This window comes from Cydia strobilella, chromosome 1, assembly GCF_947568885.1.
Source record: "Cydia strobilella chromosome 1, ilCydStro3.1, whole genome shotgun sequence".
Lineage (NCBI taxonomy): Eukaryota > Metazoa > Arthropoda > Insecta > Lepidoptera > Tortricidae > Cydia > Cydia strobilella.
In genome coordinates, this window is record NC_086041.1 from 33975612 (window position 1) to 33997496 (window position 21885).

Here is a 21885-nt window from a genome sequence, read left to right on the forward strand (position 1 = left end):
GTGTGTTCGAAACTAATCATTCGTGGCGCTGTAACTTTACACGATAATATTATTGGTCCACGACACAAATTGAAAACGTAAGAATCCACAAAAAAAAAATGTTAAGGAGCATTTTGCTATAAGCAATTCAAATTATGACGATTAGACGGTATTACATGCCCTATTGCCCAGAAATCAGTTAAACATCCTCCCACAGAATACACTGTCTTAACAATTTATTTAAAGTCAACACAACAAATTTCTTTACATACAATCTGACCACAAGGGCTAGAGTATCTCGTATCTATTTCCATCGAGTCACATATTTTCCTAAATAGAACCCATCGCGCTGGCTTTGTGTGGTACACTCAACCGAAACAAATCATAAAAGGATGGAAGCAACTTACGCGATTTCCAACTTTCAGTAACAGTCTGACGACCAGTAAATATGCAGCTCATCTCAGCTTCTGTAAACAAACTAAGGCACCCACGTTTGAGAAACCGCAGCTCCTCTCCGGTCTCGCAGCAACTATCTTCATTCTCCTTGGTGTAAAGGACTGTAAACGTGTTTTAGATTTACAACATTAACAACAACATTTCCACGAAAATTCACACAACATAACATAAAAGTAATGCAAAATATCAGATAAGTATGTCAACTGTCATTTCACTTCAAATATTTTCCTTCACATTATTTCTTTGTTTTCCACCAGCAACAGCATGAGATTTCATCATTTTCTTAGGTTTAAAAACTCTTGACTCAAGGAATGTCAGGGATTTTCAATAACGGTAGTTTTTTTTTGGGACCTTCAGTCCACCTTCATTTGGCAAATCGAAGCTTCCATGAGGAATTCCGTAGCGAATTCCATGTGTTCGGCCACTTCTGATGTCGGAATCGTGGGCGTATCTTACTATCGGCAGCGCATCAGAACCTTCAATCGTGGATGACGAGGGCTTTCAATGAAATACGATATTCAACTCACAGCCTTTACTACACAAGACTGTTTACAAATCACAGCACGTTACATTTCTTATCCAAAGCAAACCAGTGGATTAGACCCAGGAACCGCCAACGTCGTCATCTCCTCCCGTTCGTGCTCATCAGCAGATTGATTGACAGCCTCACTTCAATTGTTCTGGATTCTATTGTTTAGGCAGCGCCGCAGCGGCAGCGCACTCTATGACGACTTGGCGGAACAACTGCGTCGAACGCCACTCAAGTGTACTGTAACACCCTAGTTTGCTCTATTTGTCAAAGATTGCGCGATAACGCCTATGAAAGGCAATAGATGGCACAATTCAGTCATTCTCCGACATATATATATATATATATATATATATATATAGCTATCCGAATGCCGTAATCGGCAACGGCGACCCTAGCTAATTACAAGCGTGAGCTCTAATATGGCTTGCAAAGCCGAACTTACACTTAAAAATTCTGTCGCAGGTACCCAACACCCAACTTACTAAACACTAGTTGATATCAAAGAAAAACCAAATTCAAATAAATCGTGTTTGTAGACTGTATTTTTCGATGATATCAAAGATAGATATAACTCCGTAATAGATGGATACAGTCTAAGGAAAAAACGTGCCTCGAAAATCAAGAAAATTTGATTCTCGCTCAGAGGGCGCTACTAGTTTTGGCCTACAGTCGTATAGATGGCGTTGACGGTTTCGTTTGTTATTTAACAATTTTAACGCATATCAGTGAAAGAACATGGGTCAAAATCATAAAAATAATTAATGCAAATAAAAAAAATCATTTATCTATATTTAAATACATTCTATCGTATTTTTATAAATCTTCATTTTTAGTTGTAAAGTGTGTCGACAGATGGCAGTAAATTTACTGGGGTTACAAAATTTACTATGACAGTACCGCTCTAGTATAAGTTACTCTATGATGATATCCAGGGTGCCTAGTCAAGATGCCAATCATTTGCTCCGAAGCGAACGAAAATAATCAAGATTGTTACATGGCAATAAAAAACAGGAGAGCATGTTTTACCGTATAGGATGCATGACTTGCATGCCATTTATCAGTTTTATCACATTTATACGTCAGATTTATTCAAGACCCGTTGTTTAACCTGTTTTTAGGGTTCGGTACCCAAAGGGTAAAACGGGACTTATTACTAAGACCAGGGACCGGCCCGCTATCCCTTATCGGGGTTTTATAAGGGTATTGCATAAGGCTTAACTCACCATACCCTTTGCCAGACGAAACCTTTTGTTTTGGTTTTAAAAACCCTTATATAAAGCTACCACATTTGAGTAACCGGTAGCCCAAATACCCTTACAAAACCCTTATCATCCGCTCACCAACACCTTGCATATTGCTTATAAGGGTTAGCCTTATAAAGGGCTTCCCTTTTAGCATATAAGCGTGCTAATTTAAGTCGTCTACCTTGTTCATAAAGCACACATTACTTCGAATCCGAGCGATCGTCGGCGGCGACGGCGGCGTTCTTTGACTAGACACGTATTTTCTTTCCCTTTCATACACTACCGTAGATATATACTAATTCTGTCTCTTTCACGCAAAGGGAAACCTTTATAAAAAGCGCTTAAAGATAAGGGTAACCCTTATTAAGAGCTAGCCTTATTTTTGGTTAGCTTTTCGGTAAGGGTTAGTCAAAGGTAAGGGTATGAATGGGCTTGCAGTTCAATAGGGAAAGTCTTTCAATGTGTTAGCCGTGTTTAAGTGTCGCCCATTGAAAGGGTTTTATCGCGGAAAGGGTTGTCCGGTCCCTGACTAAGACTCCACTGTCCGTCTGTCTGTCACCAGGCTGTATCTCATGAGAATCAAAAATTTAAATATACATATTATTTTACTACCTCTCAGAAACGCTAAGTCATGCTCATCACACAAATAAACTTTTGCCCTTCCACTATCATAGTATAAGTAAACATTAAAGTCATTATATCGCCAGGTTATTTATGTAATTACAAGAAAAACTACAGTGGCGTCACGCTCTCTGGTGCCTTGATTAAAAACTTGTCAGTTTGACCGCAGCGCAGGCGCAAGTAAGCGGATCTCTAACGGCCTTGACATGTCTACTAAAATGATTGCTATAAAGTATAAACAAATCATTTTCCAACTTAACTCTACTGAATATGCAGCCATATGACGGATATGATATTCAACTCTATTGACATCTATTAAAATTTGAATTTAAGCAATTTTTAGGGTTCCGTACCCAAAGGGTAAAAACGGGACCCTATTACTAAGACTCCGCTGTCCGTCTGTCCGTCCGTCTGTCACCAGGCTGTATCTCATGAACCGTGATAGCTAGACAGTTGAAATTTTCACAGATGATGTATTTCTGTTGCAGCTATAACAACAAATACTAAAAACAGAATAATATAAATATTTAAATGGGGCTCCCATACAACAAACGTGATTTTTTTACTGTTTTTTTTTCGTAATGGTACGGAACCCTTCGTGCGCGAGTCCGACTCGCACTTGGCCGGTTTTTTTTATTACATGCAGTAAGGGGTTAAGAGTCAGATGAAACCGCCGCCAGAAAGCAGCTCCTATACAATAGAATAGAAGTTACGCTCTTATTAGGGTTCCGTACGCTAAGGGTAAAAAGTTAAAACGGGACCCTATTACTTTGTAAGTCGGACTTGTCATCGGGTCTGTCAAAATTAGTTGTAGCGTCTTTACCATCATCATCTCTTTACCCTAAAAACTCATTTATTCCTATTTTTTAACGTATTTATTAGTCGGCCCGTCCGGCCTTATTTCTCTTTACCCTAAAAACTCATGTATTCTTTTTTTGACATAATAGTTATTAGAGTCGGCCGGACAAAACCCAGTCCTATTTCTCTTGCCCTCTAGGGTAATAAGTTCTCTCATTTATTCCGAAACCAAATTTACTATATATTTTAAGGGGCCGTAGAAAAATCTTACCAGCGCGAAGTGCAGTCTGGCAAAAAAGAGTAGAAATTAAAAAGTGGCAACACTGTAGTGACGACACTACAGTGTTGCCACTTTCTAATTTCTTCTCTTTTTTGCCTGACTGTAGCCGATAGTACAGCGACGTCTACTGTGAAATTGGGCAACTATAAAAACTTAACCCTTAAATGCATAATGATGTATATATGCATCGTATATTTGATGGTCCGTGGCTCAATATGCAGCTATCCAAAATCACATTTATTACTTTTATACAGCATGACACATCTATTTCAATTTATTAAAAAGTTATACAAAAAATCATGCATTTAAGGGTTAACATTACTACATTCATCAAGTTTTATATATAAATCATCTAATCGCTCTATTTTTTGTATACCTAACAATTTTTAGCGACGAAAACTAGTACCAGACATAGACATATGTTACGTAAATAACTTTACGTAATGCCAAGTTTCATGTAATTTAAGCATGTTGTTTTAAAAAAACCGGCCAAGTGCAAGTCGTACTCGCGCACGAAGGGTTCCGTTGCATTACACAAAAAACTGCGTTTGCTACTATTTCATTGTTTGGTATGACTTCTCTATAGTAATAATAACTTAATGATAATTAATATCAACAAAGATAGATATAACTCCGTAATAGATGGATACAGTCTAAGGAAAAAACGTGCCTCGAAAATCACGAAAATTTGATTTTCGATCAGATGGCGCCACTAGTTTTGGCCTACACTCGTATAGAGGGCGTTGACTGTTTCGTTTGTTATTTATAATTTTAACGCATACCAGTGAAAGAACATGGGTCAAAATCATATAAAAATAATTAATGCAAATAAAAAAATCATTTATCCATATTTAAATACATTTTATCGTATTTTTATAAATATTTATTTTTAGTTTTAGAGTGTGTCGACAGATGGCAGTGAATTTACTGGGGTTACAAAATTTACTATGACAGTACCGCTCTAAAGTTACTCTATGATATCAATAATAGGGATTATGACACATGTTGAATTTTATAACAAAATCTAGTAACGTAGTAACATAGAAAGCAAATGAGCAATTTATCACAATAATGTAGATATTAAAATAATATATGGAAATAATACAAAAATACAAGAATTGAAAGTTTCAAAATATATGTAATTTTTCGATTTTCAAAAAGGAAAAAAGTAAGGGTACCATTCGATTTCTTACATTTTATCCAAAAAAATATTGTACTGCAACTGTATACATAAACGCAATATTTCACTGACAAAAACGCAATTTTCTTATTTTGTCCATACATTCAAAATGGGCTCTCAGTGAACTTGACGTCACGTTCACTTATCGTTTTGTTAGAAGCGTTTCGCGAGTGAAGTACGACTGTCGGGCTTTGACTATCATTTCTGACTTTTGTATTGATTGCGTTAATGCAATGGGTCACATATAGACATTTGACCCTAAAAACAAACCTGATCGATTGATACCATTAATAAAAATTTGTCATCTAGCCTATTCTTTGTTCCAGAGTTTATCAGCAACACTACTATATTACAACCGAAAATACGGCATGCGAGCATCAGGGGTCCTATTCTTCTTCTGGCTATTCCTAGCTATAGCCGGCATTCCCCAACTGCGGTCTGAAATTTTCCTACACAACCAGAAAAGAGATGACGAGAACGTACAATATGCGTTCGTCAGTTATTGCCTGTACTACATATTGGCGGTAGTCATGTTTATACTCAACTGCTTTGCCGACTTAGCGCCTAGAGATACGCCGTACAAATATGAGAAGGTAAATATTTAAATGCTACTGTATTTCATTCGGCGCCATTCATTTGTTACGTAAGGCAACTTGGTTGATTGATTTGGGGGGGAGAAGGTCGACCGTGTCTTATTTTTTTTACGGGGGGCGGGAGGGAGTCTCGATAGTTCTTACGTAAGATCACAAAAATGCGCTAGTAAAGATCATACTTCTAAGAGCGTGTGCATCCGTCACAGAATAACTAATCCTACATACCCAATTAATTAATAATACTTACATGTTTATTTTTTGATTATCTTTCGAGGTGTCAATCCACAAAAATGGTGGTTTCCAATTAATTAATATTAGTAAGTATTGTTCCTAAAGTTGATTATTTCCAAAAGTCTTCTTTTGTACTTTTGCAGGTACAAAATTAAAGTTCCTAGAATTGTTTCTTAGAAAATCTAAATAAAAACAAACCCGATGACCCTTCAAATTTCTACGTGATAAATATAAAACAGGGGGATGGGGGTCGGCCTATTCTTATTTTTTCTTACATAGGGGGAGTGAGGGGGTCAAAATCTGGCAAAAATCGTCTTACGTAATAAATGAATGGCGCCTTCCAGATAACAGATTCATTCCAGATAAGTCTAAACTCTAGAAGATCACAGATTCAGAAATTCAAACCTTTTCTGTCAAGGTGTACAGCAAACAATTTCAAATTCAACAATGGTATTTTAATGGCTGTTAAGCTTGGTAGCAGGATACTCACATGTCAATAAGAGTCCTTTTGCCGTCCAGAGGCCCATAAACGGGTCTTCGATTCCATTGTATTTTGAATCTTTATATTAACAAATCAGGATTTCATTTGTCTTGGCAAATTTTGATTTCTAGGCGTCAAGAAATTGTAATGATTTAGTTCTTTTTACTCTTTTGGATCGCAATGTTACAATGAGGGCTACCGTTTTTGTGCTCACCAGGTGGCGCTACTGTAGATGGACGTCCAGAAAAACAGATCTCAAAATTCTTCTATGCTTATTTTTATAAAATCAATACGTTCTAATATACACAAATGTATTTTAACGTCTAAATGTGCCATTTTTTCAACATGTTTATTTTGGATATATTTTTAGTTTGCACTTTTTTAAACCACTAACTTATATTAAGCTATATCTATTGTTTACCATGATTAATCAAAGATGGACAAAGATTTACCACAAATTATGAATAAGGAGTGAAAATTCTCTATAAAAAAGCTTGAAACCCCCAAAACTTCTATGCATTTGACATTTTGAAAGACCTCCATCTACACTAGCGCCCCTAGCGGCGAAATTGAACGCGGTAGCCCTCATTGCCACTGTATATAGGTATATTTGCAAGATATTCAATGTCGCTAATAATATGAATGTCACCTTAACATTGATGATAAACGTTCATTTAATTTTGTAAACAACTGTACTTTATCATCTGACAAAACAGACTAATCCTTTGTTTTACACTACTCCAACATTACAATCTGTCAAATAAATAACTGACAAAGCGATGGCCGATATAGGTCGAGGATAAAATGGGCATTTATGCCCGAGTTGTATACTTTACTTTTCACTTCGATTGCGAGAAACGTATACAGTTTTTTTTTTAATTTATTCAGTAACCAAACAGTCATATAGACATATTAAATATGCAATACTTAATCTGTACCTCAAACTCAGAGAAACAACAAAAATATTTGGAGGTTCATAATTATAAATAATGTTAACTAAAATAGGTAAGTAGCTAATAAGAATACTAGTCAAAACCAATATAAAATTAATATAATTAAATATAATTAAACACGTGGCGACGAAATTTTCAATGTGTAAGATATTTGTAAATTTGTATAACTTAAACGGCTTCTACATCAGCATTTTATACTTAACCAATTTATTCGCCTAGAACCAATGCCCCGAGAGCGCATCAGGGTTCCCCAGCCGACTAACGTTCAGCTGGTTCGACCCCCTAGCCCTAACCGGGTTCCGCAGAAGCTTGACCGAGAGCGACCTCTGGGCGCTCAACCCGTCGGACTCGTCCAAGGAGGTCGTGCCCAAGTTTGACAAGTTCTGGGAGCGTATGCTGAGGAAACAGGAGGTGTAAGTATATTGGGATCATTCTGTAACCTGTCGGTATATTATCACATACATCGCTTTACCACACGCGGACACGCTATACATCAAAAATCACTTGCGTTTCTATGTGTGAACGGCACGGCAAGTTTCTTAAAAATAGACCTCTGGGCGCTCAACCCGTCGGACTCGTCCAAGGAGGTCGTGCCCAAGTTTGACAAGTTCTGGGAGCGTATGCTGAGGAAACAGGAGGTGTAAGTATATTGGGATCATTCTGTAACCTGTCGGTATATTATCACATACATCGCTTTACCACACGCGGACACGCTATACATCAAAAATCACTTGCGTTTCTATGTGTGAACGGCACGGCAAGTTGCTTAAAAATAGTACTGAGCGGCCGGTAAACTGCCGTCATTCTGCTGTCGCGGGGTGAGGTAATTCGAGTCGGGGCGGGGCGGTGCGTGGCCGTTCTGCATGATAATACTTACTCTGTACCCCTGTCTGAAGAACGCAGTAAGTTTCAAACTGTTACATGAAACTGTGTCACGTAATGGACAAAGAGTGTGTCACTGCTAACATGAGCTTATGATAATTTGAACTGTTTATGCGATCTTTACAATACCAAATAGCATACGGGCGACATGCAGGTACGCCATGACTCCATATTTATTAGACAGTGTATGAGTGGTATATTGAAGTAAACTCCAGGTACTCGTATGACATAGATAGACCTCTAATTTTGTCAAATGCTCAGGCGTTGTCAGTTGTGACAGATTTAACCTTTTCGACGCCGTGTCAAACATAAAAGCAGTCATCCAGGCGCAACGTCACCGAAGTGTCAAAACTGAAATTGAACTTTATGCATATGCATGTAGGTTTATGTTGCTCTGTGGTCTGTGACCGATTAATCGGTCTTTGGCGTTGAACCTACGGTGCGTATATATGGGTCATTGGCGTCCAAAAGGTTAAGGCGTTATGTATCGTCTATGGTTAATAGCGAAGACGTGATCCATAAATTAAATTATACTGATAATCTTGTTATAGCAAATGCAGCCAAATCTATACTTCAAACTAAAATAAATAATTACTTTAAGTAGAACAGAAATTACTGTTATTCAATACCAACATAAACAGGACTTATTTATCTCATAAAAATAATACAATTTTATTATGTAGATAAAATTATGTTAAGTAACCTAATGTTGATTTATAATCTTTGTTGTGTCTTCCATTCTAAATAAACAAATTACATGAAATATTACTAGTTTTTGGGGTTCCGTACCCAAAGGGTAAAAACGGGACTCTATTACTAAAGACTCCGCTCTCCGTCTGTCTGTCACCAGGCTTGTATCTCATGAACCGTGATAGTTGAAGTATTCACATATGATGTATTTTCTGTTGCCGCTATAACAACAAATTCTAAAAAGTACGGAACCCTCGGTAAGCGAGTCCGACTCGCACTTGTCCGGTTTTTTTTTCATGTGTAATACGATTTCCCGGTGGGGGTGGGAGTGGGAGTGGAAGCAAGGTCTATCATTTACACGCCTAATACTCGTTTCAGTCGTATCTTGTCTAGTCTTTTGAGTTAACTTTTTCTTTACAAATCTTAATCTATCTGGCCATATATCTATATATACATAACTAGCGACCCGGCCTTGCTTCGCACGGGTAGTTTAACTAATTTACACAAAACCTTTACAAATTATACACTAAAACCTTCCTCAAGAATCACTCTGTTGAAAACTGAAAACCGATTTGGAATGGAAAATGGAAATTTTTAGTATCGCTCGCAGACCGCAAACAGTATCTGCTTGTTAAAAAATCACTATAAAATTCTAATTTTTTGGAATCGCCACCACGCAACACGCAACTCTATGTACAAGTTTACAAGTCTTTACTATTCTCTCATCTACATTTACATTCAAACTGTCGCCACGCGCCAGCTCTTATGAGCTTATGCTCACGTTACAATATTGCTTACAGTTCCAGCGAAACGCGAGCGACGTACAGCAAAACATCGGCCAGTGTCAACTTCAAGCCAGAAAGTGAAAGAAAACCCGCATCCATACTGCCTGCCTTGTGTCTGGCGTTCGGCCCGCAATTCTTGTTCGGCTCGACCTTGAAATTAGCCAATGATCTGTTGATGTTCGTGTCACCACAGTTGCTCAAGTAAGTATGATTACTAGGGAAAAACGCACGAACGCTTGAAAGTGAAAGAAAACCCGCACCCATACTGCCTGCCTTGTGTCTGGCGTTCGGCCCGCAATTCTTGTTCGGCTCGACCTTGAAATTAGCCAATGATCTGTTGATGTTCGTGTCACCACAATTGCTCAAGTAAGTATGATTACTAGGGAAAAACGCACGAAAGCCTGAAAGTGAAACAAAACCCGCATCCATACTGCCTGCTTTGTGTCTGGCGTTCGGCCCGCAATTCTTGTTCGACTCGACCTTGAAATTAGCTAATGATCTGTTGATGTTCGTGTCACCACAGTTGCTTAAGTAAGTATGATTACTAGGGAAAAACGCACGAAAGCCTGAAAGTGAAAGTAAACCCGCACCCATACTGCCTGCCTTGTGTCTGGCGTTCGGCCCGCAATTCTTGCTCGGCTCGACCTTGAAATTATCCAATGATCTGTTGATGTTCGTGTCACCACAGTTGCTCAAGTAAGTATAGTAACTAACAGTATTGTAAAGTGATAACAAGGCTTTGTTTGATCTCTTGTTGCCAGAGACAGTAAAAAGTCCAATACAAGCAGTGTACGTAAGAATACAGTAATGAATAAACGCTTCGACGGGGTCGCCATGTAAAGTCCCCCGTAAAGTGTTTCGATGTAAGCTGTTAAGATAAAATTAATGAATCATGTTATACACGCGTATTGGCACAGAATAACTAATAGTACTACCGTACAGAAAATTCACTCCACAAAAGCCAGATTTAGGTATAAAATTATACCTACACTTGCCGCCTGCAAGCAAAATTGAAACTTATAACCGCGCACGAACCGTGAATCTTCTTTGCGCGCCGCAGTTTTATGACCGAGCTGTGAGTGTCGGCACGGGGTTGTCACTTGACAAGTTTTTGTACCTATATATACCTACTGATTTATTATTCTTAAGTTAAATATGTATGAATTACTAACGTTGATTCTGTAAACATTTTTAGCCGGAGATAGTATGTCTGATTCTCACGAAAGTAGGTATGCCACAGCCGTACTCCTTTGAAAATATGTAGGTCAGTTCCTAATATTGTTTCTGGGTGACCAATATTCAATAAATTAAGGATGTTTATCTTAACTAACTATTACAAGTAAAGACTTCGGGAACTACAGATTTTCAATTTTGCGCGAGCGCCACGTGACACGACTAGCGTGCGAGCCGAGCGGCAGCCCACTGCCATACACCTGCCTGGGCGGTGCGCCGGCCAAATATACCTAAACTAATAATAATACTGAATATTAACATAGTTATCCACATTAGAGATCGATTAATTTCACATGAAAAAAAAATTGTTACAACTATTATTATTTTTTCAGATACCTAATAGCCTTCATAGGAGAGAAAGACACGCCAGTATGGAAAGGCTACCTCTACGCGGTCGCCCTACTCTTATGCGCCTCCATACAAACCATGCTGCTCGCGCACTACTTCACGAGAATGTACCTTGTGGGCATGAGAATAAGGACTGCTCTCACTAGCGCCATCTACAGGAAGTCGCTGAGGATGTCCAATGCGGCCAGAAAGGAGTCTACCGTGGGAGAGATTGTCAATTTGATGTCGGTGGATGCGCAAAGGTAAGATACGAATATTACAGTCTTTATTTTATATTGAATTTTTACATGATTTAATCAAGGGCAAATACTATGAAAAAATGCACTCGGAAACTAGACTATATTTGCGAGGGCAGACTAAGTAAAACCGTATGGCTGGAAACAGTGCTCCACCGACAGTCAGCTCAGCGCTGACCGTCGGTCGGCGTAGCTATATCTTTGCAAGTCTATGAACGCGCGCACAGCTACGCTACGCCAACGCGCGTAAGCTACGCTGACGGTACGCGCGTGATCTGGTATTGGATTTGGTCAGGACCGACGGTCAGCGCTGACCGTCGGTCGAGCACTGTTTCCAGCCTAAGGCCTCTTGTCCATGGCACGGTTTGACCACGATACGGCGTGTTAGCGAAGCCGTGGTCAAACCGTGCCGAGATTGTACATGACGCGGTAAAACAACGGACGGCACAACCTAGGTAGGGTAGGACGGGGACAATTGAACCACGTCATGATTATGATTTATGATTAAGTAGTTTATCAAATTTAAAGAAAAAACTATGTTTATGAGACACACCTCATAAATTCTCTATAAGACGCTGTTCAAAAAGTGTTAGGAAAGATATAATATAAAAGGCGAAGACTTTCCGAATAAAACTGAAAACATCATGACTTTTAGAAAAAAACGGAATTTCTTCCGAGTTTTTCAACCGTAAGGGTTGAAAATTCTCGAAAAAATCAAAACGTTTTTTCGGGACTTTTTGAAATTTTCTTTTTTTCCCGTATTTTTCAGTTTTTATCGGAAAAATATAGACACTAAGTGTCATTGTTTTTCCCGGGAATAAATCTTTAAAAAAACATGGCTTTTAACAAAACGGGAATTTTTCCGGGTTTTATCAACACACAATAATAGGGTCCATTACTAAGACTCCGCTGTCCGTCTGTCATCCGGCTGTATCTCATGAACCGTGAACGCTAGACAGTTGAAACTTTCACAGATGATTTTATATTTTTTTTTTTTTTTATTGTTTTATTTTTTCTCATTATTTGTTTGTTGGTTTTGTTGTTTAGTTTTTTATCTCATTGTTTGTTTGTTGTTACTTTAATGTTAATCTTAAGTTAGTTATTAGTTAGGTCCCTACTGAAAATCAGCGCTGCGGCCAGCCGTGGCATTACGCTGCGGCCAGCCGTGGCATTACGCTGCGGCCAGCCGTGGCATTACGCTGCGGCCAGCCGTGGCATTACGCTGCGGCTAGCCGTGGCATTAAGCTGAGTCCTTTTTTCGTCCGCTCCTTTTTTTACACTCTCTTATGTAACCTTGTATGACATTAATAAATGTATTCTATTCTAGATGATGTATTTCTGTTGCCGCTATAACAACAAATACTAAAAAGTACGGAACCCTCGGTACGCGAGTCCGACTTGAACTTGGCCGGTTTTTCTATTCACACTTGCACAGACGCAGCAAAAGTAAAAGAGATATTCGGTCACTTTGATTTGTAGATAGTGTGAGGTGCAGTAAAAAGATAACTTGATAAAAATGGTTCAAGGCCGTCGACATTGACAACTTGACGTCTATGGAAGCGCGGGGAAGATAAGATAATATCGATATCTATTACCTCGAATATTTCAGACATACTGGGCGCGGCTTTTATTACCTTAAAAAAACTTTCCTAAACAGACTAAAGTATTTTTTGTATGAAATCTTAACGGTCTCACGAACCCTCGGCCAAAAACCCGCTCTCATACAATCGAAGTAACACTCTCATTTAAAAAAAAATGTAATCCAAATAAAATGCGGCGGACAGAAGTTTTGTAAGTAAGACATCTACTTGCTCTATTTTATTTGTATTATAATTCATAGCAATGAAAAGTAATACCAGACATAGATATAGGCACAGAATAAATAATAGTACAGAAGATTCACTCTCTAACAAAACCAGTCTATTACGACAGATATGACCGCTAGGTGGCGCATGCGCGAACAGGCGTCCGTTCCGTAGCGGTGCGCGGCAACTACTATGGCTAGACACCAAAATTGGTGTGGGCCGCATGTACTTGTAGCGACGCGACGAAATCTCAGAGTGAGCCACGCCTGACATAGGTATGTTGCTTGAATGTCCATGCAAAATTTCATTTCATTTCAGTATGTTGTTTTAAAATGAGAGCGTAACTTATTGTATGGCGGCGGCTAGGGTCTTGCCACTTAAGATAATTTTGAACATCTTGGCCGAATAGCAAGTTCTGGTACTTCTGGTGCTGACTGTACTACACTCCACTTTATTTTTGTCAGTTAGTAGTCATGCGCAAAATCAAAGATAGATATAACTCCGTAATAGATGGATACAGTCTAAGGAAAAACACGTGTCTCGAAAATCACGAAAATTTGCTTCTCGGTCAGATGGCGCCACTACCTTTGGCCTACTCTCGTATAGAGGGCGTTGACTGTTTCGTGTGTTATTTAACAGTTTTAACGCATATCAGTGAAAGAACATGGGTCAAAATCATAAAAATAATTAATGCAAATAAAAAAATCTTTTATCTATATTTAAATACATTTTTTCGTATTTTTATAAATCTTCATTTTTAGTTTTAAAGTGTGTCGATAGATGGCAGTGAATTTACTGTGGTTACAAAATTTACTATGACAGTGCCACTCTATAATATTATATCCTCTTTGGCAAAATGTATCACTTAAAAGAAAAGATTGATATGAATCTTTCTTACGCTGTGTACTTCACTCTTTTAGTTCACTAGTTCAGTTTAGTTCAGTACCTCAACAGATCCATCTTTATCAACATTACTGATTTCATTTCTCTCATTCGCGGATATATTGATTTGAATGAAGGATTTGATAAATATTTTCATTTAATATGAATCACTCAAATTAATGAATTTATGAATCCAAGGTTTAAATATGGTGTCCTTGTCACTCTCTATGCGAATAAGCAAGTAAATGACAAGATAAATATGTGTCGTTTTCAAGCAAAAGGTACCACATTGTCGCTTGTCATAAGGACGCTCTGACAGGTTTTTCGTATAAAAATACAAGCAAGTAAGCGACAATGTGGTACCTTTTGATTGAAAGGGTCACATATACTGAACTACTGAAGTAAAGAACTACATGAATACGAACTGAACTAGTTAATGGAAGAGTCACATCAAGTGAAGTACTTCATTTGAATATTTCATTCACGAACTACTCATGTCTATCAGTTAATAATTAAAATAACGCGTTTTTTAGACAATAATATTTAATTAAGAGTGTTTCCTTAGTATCGGAATTCAAATAAAAACTAAAACAACCATAAGTAAAGATAACATGAGTATTACTCAAACTGAACAACCAGTTCCGTGAACCAACGCCCTTGAAATAATTATCCGACCGCAACATAAAAACCGTAGGTAGGTAAACATGTCTCCAAAGATACGATGATGATAAACTGAAATAGATATCATGCACTAAAGAAAAAGTAACCAAGTCCACCGGTGGCCGAGGCGGGAATCGAACCCGCGTCTTCAGCTTACGCGGCTAAGGACCTGACAATTAGACCACCCGGCCATTTAAAAAAAAACACAAATCAAAATATTTCCTATTGATTTATTCCCTAGTTGGATACGATGATGACAGAGACGTAAAAGATAAACTTATTACTTACAATATTGATGATGATTGATGACACAAAATCTAGTTAAATACATAGAAAATGAGAGAGTTAATATTGTCTTCGGTTACCGCGATAGTTATTCATGAAATAAAACTATGAAAACGGATTATATCGCGTATATTGAATTTGACACTGAGTCACCCGTTGACCACGAACGCCGAAACGTCGGGATGTATTATAAATTCAATATACGCGATATAATCCGTTTTCATAGTTTTATTTAATGAGAGAGTTATCACAATAAATTGGACACTTAAATAATACGAGGGCGGTTTCATAAGTCAATGACTTTAAGTTAAAAAAAAACACAATTTTTATTATTTTTAGGGTTCCGTACCCAAAGGGTAAAAACGGGACCCTATTACCAAGACTCCTCTGTCCGTCTGTCTGTCACCAGGCTGTATTTCATGAACCGTGATAGCTAGAAAGTTGAAATTTTCACAGATGATGTATTTCTGTTGCCGGTATAATAACAAATACTAAAAACAGAATAATATAAATAATAATAATAAATAAATAAATATTATAGGGACATTCTTACACAAATTGACTAAGTCCCACGGTAAGCCCAAGAAGGCTTGTGTTGTGGGTACTCAGACAACGATATATATAATACTTATACAAATACTTAAATACATAGAAAACATCCATGACTCAGGAACAAATATCTGTGCTTATCACACAAATAAATGCCCTTACCGGGATTCGAACCCAGGACCATCGGCTCCACAGGCAGGGTCACTACCCCACTAGGCCAGACCGGTCGTACAACAACAAACGTGACTTTATTGCCGTTTTTTGCGTTATGGTACTGAACCCTTCGTGCGCGAGTTTCACTCGCACTTGGCCGGTTTTTAGGCTTATCGCGAGGTCTACAGCACACAGTTCCACTAGTACACTTGTGATTTGTGATATGATAGCCATATTAATACACGGACTTGCGTCCTTACGTCGTTACTCTGCCACTGATTCGTACTAAGCGCTATGCATCCAGCTTTATCATGCGAACGGCTAAGGAGTGGAATTCACTTCCTGCAAATATATTCCCAGTCCACTATAACTTGGATCTTTTTAAATCGAGAGTGAATAGACATCTTTTAGGTAAGCATGATCCATCCTAGACTGCATCGGCACTTACCATCAGGTAAGATTGCGGTCAAATGCTTGCCTTTTTGTAATAATAATAAAAAAATGTCCAATAGAATCCCTACCCGGATCGGAAACATTCAACCTAATACCTAAGCGATTACGCTCTCATTCTAAAGTAGTATGGGAATGGGAGTGTCAATCTGTGATGACCGTGAGCCGTACCAAAGATAGATATAACTCCGTAATAGATGGATACAGTCTAAGGAAAAAACATGCCTCGAAAATCAAGAAAATTTGATTCTCGTTCAGAGGGCGCTACTAGTTTTGGCCTACAGTCGTATAGATGGCGTTGACGGTTTCGTTTGTTATTTAACAATTTTAACGCATATCAGTGAAAGAACATGGGTCAAAATCATAAAAATAATTAATGCAAATAAAAAAAATCATTTATCTATATTTAAATACATTCTATCGTATTTTTATAAATCTTCATTTTTAGTTTTAAAGTGTGTCGACAGATGGCAGTGAATTTACTGGGGTTACAAAATTTACTATGACAGTAACGCTCTAGTATCAGTTACTCTATGGCCGTACATATAGTACCGGCCAATAATATATCACCTTTGAGTGTTTTTGTATGAGCAAAGATAGATATAACTAAGTAATAGATGGATACAGTCTAAGGAAAAAACGTGCCACGAAAATCAAGAAAGGAATCCTACTAGACTACCTAAACCAGTGAGATGGAAGTCACTCACAAATATAAAAAAAGAGTTATACCGTAAAAACATGGAGGTGATTTAATATTATTATTGGCCGGTACTGTATGCTCCATCTAATAGCTAGTGATCTTTAAACTTCGCCATAATTATTATTTCTGTTATTACTTGGTCACTGTGGCAACTCGTTTTATAATTTCACATACATTATGAATATTGTAGGCCGTCACCTAGTCATTGGACGATTATGTGACATAATGGCCGGAACATGACGATATGTGTACAAAGTCCCTTTAAAAAGTAGAACTCGTTTTGTTGTGCAATAGCACTTTTTAGGGTTCCGTACCCAAAGGGTTAAAACGGGACCCTATTACTAAGACTCCGCTGTCCGTCTGTCTGTCACCAGGCTGTATCTAATGAACCGTGATAGCTAGACAGTTGAAATTTTCACAGATGATGTATTTCTGTTGCCGCTATAACAACAAATACTAAAAACAGAATAATATAAATATTTAAATGGGGCTCCCATACAACACACGTGATTTTTTTGCTGTTTTTTCCGTAACGGTACGGAACCCTTCGTGCGCGAGTTCTACTCGCACTTGGCCGGTTTTTTTTAGTTAATAATAACAAGAGCCCGGAATTTTCGCGGCAAAATAAAAAACTGTCGCAATCTTGCTAGTTAGAAACATTTTTTTATCGATATCGATAGTTGTGTAATAGAAGAAAAAGACGGTCAACCAAATAAAAACAGATACAATTACTATACATAAATGGCTCACGGGCAAAAATACTGTGAAATAGGCTCTGCTCTGATTCACTTTCAACATAAAGCGTCACCCATGGAAGATGATTCAGTCAGTGTTATCATTATTATCAATGTCACCATATTTTGTAAAATCATTTTCAATTAGCCTCATGCATGAAGTTTATATTTGAACGAAATATGTTTTATTCGGATGTTTGTTACCGTTATATCATGTTACAAATGCATTTCCGTTTTTAAATTACCATTTAATTACTTAAAATTATAAATAAAAAGTACAAAAATTTGCCCGCGAAAAGCTAGTGAGCGAAACGCTCGAAACGCCACGTGACGTCACGCGTTCGACAGATTATTGTCATTAGTAGCGAACGTCAGTTGGACCCCCCAACGTGTGACGTCATCACGCTCTGTCGAATTCGCGCCAAAAATTATGAGCGTTTCAACCGCTCAAAAATTTTCAACATTTTAAATATTTTTTAATAAAATAATGTTAATGTTTACAAAAGTATTTTTATCATTTCCGGTGTTCCAACGATATAAATTATGAATCCAAAAATAAAAATAAATTCATGCATGGAGCTAATTGGAACAGAGTTGCATTGTTTTGTATTAATTTGTATCACTCAATTTTCAAACAGAACAAAACCAACTCTATTTCCTACACTATAGGTTCCAATTTCATTTGCAAATTTTGGATTTTTTATTTATATGGCTGGGTCTTACTTATCATCCTATCCTATCCTAATAGGAGGACAATATTCTTTTCATCTCATTTGCTCGATAAAGATTTTATTTCATGCAGGTGTACTATAAAGGACAAATGCCTATATTGTTCCCGCGGGAGTTATGGATTGTGAAAAAAAGCTATAACTCACGAGTGCGATATATATTTTGCCTAACCTGTCAAAAAATTACAATATAGCGGACAAATGTTTGTAATGTCACCGTATTTAAGAATTAATTCGCTAGTTTTTTCATTGCCTGTATGATGAAAAACATTGTGTGTCACTCCGGGGGTTAGAATATTGCAAACTCTTCTCCAAAATTTTACTTACCCTCCACCTACAATATATAAAGGCGAACTTATCCCTATAAGAAATCTCTTCCAGTCAACGTTTAAGCAATAATTGAGAGTAAAAAGTAAGACATGAATGACATGATAGACAAACGAACACTATGTGATGGTAAAGGTAAAGGAATGAATATGGAGGGATGTAAGTGGAAAGGAAAACCAAGGCAAAGGTGGATGGGCTGTGTGTGAGAAGACAGGAAAAAAAAAGATGAATAATGAGATGATGAATGACGGGAGATGTGAAAGAAAAAAACATGCTGCACCGACCACAAATGAAAGGGAATAAGTTTTTGGCAATAATTTCATTTTTGGTACAAGCTTTTATCGCTGACTTTACTTTTTTTTACAGTTAACTAATACTTATCGAGACAATTCTAAAAACCTCAAACACAATTAGATATCGTCGTTTTATCACAGAGTTCCTGTGGCCACCTCCTGTCTCCATCATCAGATCAGCTCGATGGTACCATAATATTGTATTGTCACCCGACACATATGTATGCAAATTTTCAGCTTCATTGGAAGTCGGGAAGTGGGTCAAATTTAACTTGCAAGATTTGACCCGTACATACCTATATATACATAAATAGGTACATTGCAAGTTAACAAAATTCTTGCAAAAAGGCAAGCGAATGATAATGTGTTATTACTTATTTCATAATTAATTATTCGCTCCATTCGCCTCTTCATTTTCGATAGATTTAGCCCAGTCACGTTATGTATTTGATAAGTTCGCTTATCAAACTGTTGAGATAAGAAAATTACTTGTACATAAATGACAGTGATTGATAAGATAAGCGGTGAATCGCATAATGTCAATAAGTAGCTGAAGTATAGTAGTTAGCAAATAATGCAATACTGAGAAGAAACTGTATATCTGACAACTACAATTAGAGCCTCATGCATAGTTTATATTTGAACGACGTATTTTTTATTCGGATGATTTGTTACCTTTATCATGTTAAAAATGCATTTCCGTTATTAAATTATCATTTAATTGTTCAACATAATAAATAAAAAGTACAAAAATTTGCCCGCGAAATGAGCGAAACGCGCGTCACGTGAGTCACGTGACGTCACGCGTTCGACAGATTAGTTCACATAAGTGTCATTAGTAGCAAACGTCAGTTGGAGCGTCCAACGTGTGACGTCAACACGCTCTGTCGAATTTGCGCCAAAAATGATGAGCGTTTCAACCGCGCGTAAATAGGGGGTATTACTGCAATGTTCTGCCACCAGAGTGCAGCTCTAGCCCGTTAAGTAAACCATAGAGTAACTTATACATATACTGTGCCTTTAACAGTTTTTTGACAAGTTTTCGGAGTGGCAACGCCATTGTGAATATTTCATACATTTTCTAATTAATTTTAAGTTTATTTTTATTATCTCATACACACCACTCGAACGCACCTATTATATATTTATACCTGGCAACATATTTTCCTATTCCCCCACTCCCCTCATTCAACCGCCAGTGCCACCTAAACCTATCACCGCGCGCGAGCTCAAAAATTGGCTCATCTAAATAAACTCAAAATCATGTGAAAAAGTACTCCATGGACATCAGTGCCGCCCTGTGAATTGTGAACTGAATAAAGTTTGATTGTGCCAAAAGAAGAAACTCAAAACTGGAGTCGGCAGGTTATCAAGTGTCGAAGGTTGGTTTTCCCGTCCTCTCCAAGTGTTGGTCCTTATCGATCCTGATCCTTCCTATATAAATATATCATTATTTCATACATATTTACAGTAATCACACACTCAAAAGTATAATTTATACGTATATTTGTTAAAAACGCACAACGTGCCGTCATACTTTAATTGGTTCACATCACGCTTATTTCATCTCATTTCGCAACTAATTATTAATAAATACCAGTTATTTTACTCATTCTATAAGATTAAAAGCATATTTTTGGTAGATCGCGCATATTTCGTAAAATCAATTGTAAAAATTTGTTCGCCGCTCGCGCGATTTATCTACCTACCAACCCGCCATATTTGTAGTTAAACTCGCCCGCAAAATTCGTCAACCTCGTCGCTTTGATTTTGTTTTACTTATATAACAAAACTCTCATTTTATAACTTTACGCAAATTACGCACCTTATTATTAACTGACTCATTACAAAATGAAAGACGACGAAGAAGTGATGATTACCTTTTTAGAACATAAAAAACAATTTCTGTTTCAAATAATTCAAGAAGTTTATAATTTAAGCTTGAGGGTTTCCGATGATGTCACTCGCACGCAGTTTTTAGCGAGGACTCAATCCGCTGATAAAACGCGTTCAGATTATATTGAAACCGTAGATAAACTTATAATTGAACAACTCAAAGTAAATCCTGAGGCTCAGCCGAGTTATAGTATTTTAAATACATTCGATGAGTTATATTGTTACGTTAAACAAAAAGAAACTATTTTGAAGCAAGAGCTTGAGGACCAAAAGAAAAATAATAACTTTAATACGAAGTTACCCCCTCTTCAACTCATAGGTTTTGATGGTACTCCTACTAAGTGGCCAGTATTCTATGAAAATTTCCGCAGTGTCATACACACTAATACTCGCCTAACAAATGCTGAAAAGGTCCAGTACCTAATAGGCTGTCTCTCCGGCAAAGCACTCAATGTTTGTTCCGGAATAACCGCTACCTCTGAAAACTATGACATCATATGGCAAGCTCTTCTAGCAAAATACCAAGATACTAGGGTACAGGCTTCTGTCTATCTAGATCAAATGTTACAACAAAAGACTGGGCAGTCAGTCGATAATATACTTGATAACTTTTGTTCCGCTGAAGCGGCATTACAGCGCTTGAAAATTGATAACTTATCAGATTTCATCCTAACTCATATTGCCTTAAGTAAGTTGGACAAATCTATGATTGACCTGTTCGAACAAGCTCATAGACATATCGACATTCCTAAATTTAGTGATTTAAAGAAATTTCTAACCGAACAGAGTAAACTCCAAGTACTTCACGCACCGTCTCGCTCTCACACGCAAATTTATAATAATAATTCTCGCACTCAATCATTCAGTACTAACAAACCCGCAACGCAAACTAATAAAATAA

General features: G+C 37.5%; 3 protein-coding genes across 3 annotated transcripts in view; 1 reads left to right on the forward strand and 2 right to left on the reverse strand.

Moving 5' to 3' along the window:
- The window catches only part of LOC134745124 (magnetosome-associated protein MamJ-like), a 298423-nt gene that overhangs the window by 141272 nt on the left and 135266 nt on the right, over nt 1-21885 (reverse strand). The window lies entirely within an intron of this gene.
- LOC134745352 (multidrug resistance-associated protein 1) overlaps nt 1-21885 on the forward strand; it is a 118590-nt gene that overhangs the window by 30467 nt on the left and 66238 nt on the right. The window contains exons 3-6 of the mRNA XM_063679379.1: nt 5417-5683; nt 7568-7761; nt 9721-9906; nt 11271-11528. Of these exons, the coding sequence (XP_063535449.1) occupies nt 5417-5683; nt 7568-7761; nt 9721-9906; nt 11271-11528 (905 nt within the window). The remainder of the gene's footprint in view (nt 1-5416; nt 5684-7567; nt 7762-9720; nt 9907-11270; nt 11529-21885) is intronic.
- LOC134745302 (male-enhanced antigen 1) overlaps nt 12076-21885 on the reverse strand; it is a 182407-nt gene continuing 172597 nt past the window's right edge. Inside the window, exon 4 of the mRNA XM_063679306.1 lies at nt 12076-12085. The gene's annotated coding sequence lies outside the window, so the exon portion shown is untranslated. The remainder of the gene's footprint in view (nt 12086-21885) is intronic.